The following is a 5,281-nucleotide window of genomic DNA, read 5'->3' as shown; positions in this document are numbered from 1 at the left end:
AAACGGGACTCTGGTGTGGTCATTTCTTTTCAGTGGGGCCGGGGGGGAAGGGCAGAAACACTGCCGGTGAAAAGTGGGAGAAGCTGGAAGTGGGCACCGCACTCCCCAGCGTGCGGGAGCCGCTGGGCCGGAGCCCTGCCACCGCGGGGAGGGGCGGAGCGTGCGCACGGCGGACCAATGAGAAGCGATAAATTTGCATACGATCCGAGCGGCACGGCTGGCCCATTTGGCGGCACCGGAGACTGCCGGTGTCGGCTTTGAGCAGGGCAGGCGGGCGGCACTGGGTCGGGGACCCGCAGGGGAGACGGTCCACGAGAAGAGCGGCCCTCGCCCTCACCTCGGGGTGGGTCGGCCCGGAGGGGCTCTTCGCCCGCGCGCAGTTTCCGGCAGTGATTTCAGCTCTTTTAGAATTTGTCCAGTAGGTTTCCCGCGCCCGCGGGAAGCCGCTCCCACAGGCGGTGCAATGACAGAACGGGGCGGGGAGGCGCAGGCGCGCTCGGGCCGGGCCGGGCCGGGCCGGGCTGGAGCCGGTGCTGATCGGTGTGGGACCGTGGCTGCCGCGGCCCCGCCGCGCCCCATGGCGGCCTCCGCGCAGCCCGCGGTGGCGCCGGCGCTGAGCGCGGAGCAGGCGAAGGGTGAGTGCGGGCGGGTCCGTGTCCCGGGTGGGCCCGTGCCGCTCCGCTGCATGCGGGAGGCCGGCGGGCGGCTGAGTGCCCGTGTCCCGCAGCCGTGCTGGCGGAGGTGATCAAGGCGTTCGGGGCGCCTGAGAACGCACAGCGCATGGAGGAGGCTCGGGACAACGCCTGCAACGACATGGGCAAGATGCTGCAGTTCCTGCTGCCCGTGGCCACCCAGATCCAGCAGGACGTGATCAAGGCCTACGGGTTCAGCAGCGACGGCGAAGGTGGGTTGTTCCCCCGCCGGGCGGGATGCTCTGGGCCCGCCGCGGCAGCGGGGCGTCCCGCCCACCCCCTTCCCTTGCAGGCGTCCTGAAGTTCGCCCGGCTGATCAAGTCCTACGAGTCGCAGGACCCGGAGATCGCCAGCATGTCCGGCAAGCTCAAGGCCATGTTCCTGCCGCCCATGACGCTGCCGCCGCACGGGGCCGGCACCGGCGGAGTTGCTGCCTCCTGAGCCCGCGGAGCTCTCCCGGTGCTCCGGCTGGTGCCCTCCTTCCAAGGTGCAGGTCCTGTCAGCCCTAGGAATGGGGCATTGAACAAGGAAGATGCGGTCCTGGAAGGAATGGGATGCTTCGTGCCCACTCATGTGTCTGCTCGTGAATAAAGCGTGTGTTGAAAATGCCCGTGTTTCATGAATGGCCGTGAGCTCAGCAGTGCTGCTCCCTGGTGCAGAGGCAGGTACAGCAGTGCTCTCTGCGTGACATTTGTGATGCTCTTTTGGGAGGCCCAGTATGCACCATGTTCTGCAAAAAGGTTTGTGCAGAGCCTCGGTGTGAAGCCCTAGGGTCTGGTATCAGAGAGACAGGCATTAAACACTTTACAAGGGCAAGCATTTTCAGACGTGCTGTTTGAAGCATACTAGGAAATGTGTCCCTCAACACGATCCAGTACTGTTCAGCAAGTGTTGTAAATGGCATTGAGGCCCCTGTCCCAGCAGGGTCAGTGCTAGTTTACTCCTGCCCCCAGTGCCTGTGGCTGCCTTGTTTTGTGGCTGAATGTGCAATCCATCACATTATCCTTAGTGAAAAAGGCAGCAGAGAGATGCCGCAGGGAGCGGCCGAGCGTGGGAGGGCTGGGCTTGCCCCGTTTGGCTGCAGACTGGATTACAACAACATAAACAACATAAAATTTTTATCTCACCTTTTTTTTTTGGACCGCAGAGGGATCAACCTAGTGGTGCAGCGTTGCTCCTTTGCAATGTTTTCTTTCCAATGTCATTCAGAGGGACATCAGGTATGTCTGCTTGTAGCCTCCTGCCCTCTGTCCCTGTTGTCCTTGGAAGAATTCAGGTCTTCGGCGACAGAAAGGCGAGGGAAAGGGCTGAGAGTGAAGGAGCCAGGCCTGGGACAGCAGAGAGCTGCAAGCCAGGTGTGAGGGAGCTGCGTCGGGAGTTCTGTGCTCCCAATTACGAAGCGAGCAGGAATGCAGCCAGCGAGGGCGTGAGCTCGTGGATGGGAGGCAGGAAGAGCAGTCGGTCCCTTCCGTCTCCATCTACCTCTCCGAGCCTGGCCTTGGCCTTCCCCCACCCCTTTGATTATTCATTAACTGCAGTCCAGGAAGTGCTTTGCAAATGGTGAAAATTAAGCCCGCGGCTTGAGGCCTGAGGTTTGCCTGACCTGGAGCTACCTCCTCCTTATTCCGCCTGGGAGCAGGCGGAGTTCGGGGCTTCCCCTGTGCGGATCGGGCTCAGGTGAGTCACGGGAGGTGCTGCACCCGCAGGCACGGCCAGCTGCTGCTCCAGCGCCCCGCACTCACCGCCATGAGCCTCCAGCCCTGCCGCCAGGGTGCCAGGCCGCCCCTCCTCTATCCAGGTCTTTGATCTCCCTCCCAAATCCGTTTCAAGATCCTTTCTTGGTAATTCCAATGTTGCTTTATTTTCTTTAGTAGGACCCCCTTGGTTGAGGGCTGTGGTACTTCCTCCACCAGCTCCTGTCAGTCCTCCATCAGTGGGGATCTGAGAGACAAGACCCTGATGCCATCCCGTGGGTGAGTGCTGTGAATGCTAGTTAGGGCAAGAAAATGAGTTGTTGGTGAGAAAAATAAAAATAGCAGCAGTAGGAATCAGGCACAGAAGGGAAAAAAACCCAGTTTCTAATAGGAGCTGCCTACTGGAGGTAGCCAGAGGGCCGACCCTCTGGTAGGGGTAGCAAGAGGACTGGAGCTCGCTGTGCTTTACATTACTGTTGCTCCTTCTCACTTTGATAAGGAGCAAGCAGGGTTTGTGATGCCCAGTCTGCTGCAGTTCCTCTGCCACCCTGCAGCTGCAGCATCTCTGAATGGTTTTGCAGAGAGAGATGTCAGCTGCCTGGCCTTTTAAATGCTGGTTATTCCTTTATTTGCTGCAGTCTTTTCTAGCCCTTTATGGAACAAAAAGCAGGACATACAATCCCCACAGTCAGTCCAAACAGGCACCCTGCTCTGGAGACTGCTCTGGAAGGGTGTCAGGAAATGGGATTCACACTGGCATTACTCTCTGGTAAGAATTTGGGCAACCACAGTGGTCCAGCACTGTTCTGGAGCCCCAAGGCCTGGTGGAGAGCATGTGGCTTTGGCAGGTCACAGGAAGATGGTCCATCAGCCCATCCCCAGGCAGCCTTTGCTCTGCACTAATGACTGAACTACAGCAGACTTCTGTACAGAACAGCAAACCTCCTGTCTGAAATCATCTCCGTGCTGAGATTTAGAAAAAGATTAACAAAGGCAATGCTCATTCCCAAAAGGGCTCCAAATTAGCTCCTCCCCAAAGCGTGGAACAATAAAGTCATTATCTGAGCAAGAGGGTGCACAGTATAATGGGGAGAGCAATGAATGTGATACTAAAGGAAGTGCCAGCATCTGCTTTTGTAAAGGCAAATATGGTGCTGTAAACCTGGAGAGTTTTGAGGGATGTAGGAAACTTGTGGATAAGGCAGGTCTGGCCAGTACAGTTTGCTTGGATTTAAAGAATTGGACAAGATTCTCTCATCAAAGTCTTTAAATAAGGCTGAAATCACAGGATTAAAAAAGATAAAGATTTTCTTGAGTAAAGAAATACTAGAGAATAGTAAATGGAAGGTGGGATTTAACGTCCCATTTTTACAGCAAAGGGAAGTCATCAGTGGTCAGATCACAGGGGCCTTATCTGAAATACGTGCTGTTCAGTATATCCCCAAGTGACCTGGGAATACTGGTGAGGTGAGAAAATTGGATGATGGTAGAAAGTTATTCAGGATAATAGAGTGGGAGTTGACTTGTGAATAATCTCAGAAAGACCTAATGGCAGTGAATGAGTGGGCAGTAGAACAGCAGATGAAAAGGCTTATGTAAAACAATGTTCATACAGAAAAACAATACAAAAATTGCATATAAAACAATGACTGTGAACTAATGGTAACCTCTCTTTGATTATAGAAGTCCATGCAGTTGTTAGCTTAATGCTTGGTTGTAGTGAACATCAGAAATCACCACTGTCCATGACTCACCAACATTTTGAATACCACAGTTCTGCGCCCACCTTCACTCTTATCTCCACATCAAAATGCCAGAATTGGAAATATCTCTGAGAGGGACAGCAAAGGTGGTCAGAGGTGTAGAATAGTTCTGTACAAAAAAAAAAGCAAAAAAACCCTTAATAGGGCTGGAGTCTTCAGCCTGGCAAAGAGTTGAGGGTGGATACGGATGTTTCAGATTTATTACCACGAGCGGCTTGGAGCAGGGGGAGAGAAACAGGATCCACAGACTGATTTTCCTTTCTTTACAACAACCAGGTGCTAAAAAGGAGGCAGGGAGCAGGTTATGAGTCAAAGGAGGGGGCATTTCTGTAACTGAGCAATGGAGCTCTTTGCCAAGGGGTGCAAAATCTGTTATGCATTTGACAGTTGACTACAAGTAGCTCCCAACAGAGGCTTAGGAAGTACAAGGGCAAAAGAAACTCTATACACAATCTTTCTCTCTGCTCTTCCTTTAACAACCATTTTGACCTCTGCACTGCCTAGTCCCACCCCTGCTGCCCCAAAACTAGCTCGGTGGCTCAGGGCCCTGTTGGGCTGAGTCCTGACACCTGCCAGGGTGGAGGTTCCTCCGCTGCTCTCAGGACCTGTGGCAAGTGCTGAACCCCCTTGGGGGGGAGCACGTGTGCAGTTTTTCCTGATACCTAATCAGAATTTCCCTTGCTGCAAGTCATGCCTGTTGCCTCTTTTCTTTTGGTTGTGTCCCACAAAAAAGAACCTGACTTATCAGCTCTAAACCCCCATGGCCCCTTTTAGGTAGTCTCAGGCAAGTGTTAAATCCCTCCTTAAGCATCTTTTCTTCAAGTTGAATAAACCCAGCTTGCTCTCTGCTATGTTCCAGGCTCTTCACTACATTAGTGGCATTATGCTGGATCCTTTCCAGTTTCTCAGGGCCTTTTTTTTTCTTGCAGTGATCCAGATGTGTGTTTTTTAATTAGCTATTTCATTTATCTTCTGCTGTAAATTTGTTACTGCGCTAGCTGTGGTCTGCTTCCATGACGGATTTACAAGATGAGGTTCTAACACCTGTGTTGTACTGAAAGCCAAACAGTGTAAGAGTAGTCTCTTTGCTGAAATCTCTTGACCTCTTAATTATATTTTAAAAGTGTTTTAG

The 5,281-nt window shown here is 53.4% G+C and overlaps 1 protein-coding gene and 1 non-coding gene across 2 annotated transcripts; both read left to right on the top strand.

Moving 5' to 3' along the window:
* Positions 1–387: 387 nt before the first annotated feature.
* LOC115911938 lies at positions 388–448 on the top strand. Its single transcript, XR_004061323.1, has one exon. It is a non-coding gene; the product is annotated as a U7 small nuclear RNA (small nuclear RNA).
* Positions 449–474: 26 nt separating this feature from the next.
* On the top strand, positions 475–1,300 carry C1H12orf57 (chromosome 1 C12orf57 homolog). The gene is made up of 3 exons (XM_030957157.1): positions 475–635; positions 728–904; positions 985–1,300. The coding sequence occupies exons 1-3, from the start codon at positions 578–580 to the stop codon at positions 1,131–1,133; spliced, it is 384 nt and encodes a 127-aa protein (XP_030813017.1). The 5' UTR covers positions 475–577; the 3' UTR covers positions 1,134–1,300.
* The last annotated feature ends 3,981 nt before the right edge of the window (positions 1,301–5,281 follow it).

This window comes from Camarhynchus parvulus, chromosome 1 (genome assembly GCF_901933205.1).
Source record: "Camarhynchus parvulus chromosome 1, STF_HiC, whole genome shotgun sequence".
Lineage (NCBI taxonomy): Eukaryota > Metazoa > Chordata > Aves > Passeriformes > Thraupidae > Camarhynchus > Camarhynchus parvulus.
The sequence above is the reverse complement of the archived record's forward strand: the minus strand, read 5'-3'. Positions and strand labels throughout refer to the sequence as shown.

Bases quoted from the DNA above. Each gene is read 5' to 3' on its own strand.
- C1H12orf57 (XM_030957157.1), top strand. From the start codon at position 578: ATGGCGGCCTCCGCGCAGCCCGCGGTGGCGCCGGCGCTGAGCGCGGAG. The intron at 636-727 runs GTGAGTGCGGGC...CGTGTCCCGCAG, and splicing joins GAGCGCGGAGCAGGCGAAGG to CCGTGCTGGCGGAGGTGATC. The intron at 905-984 runs GTGGGTTGTTCC...CTTCCCTTGCAG, and splicing joins GTTCAGCAGCGACGGCGAAG to GCGTCCTGAAGTTCGCCCGG.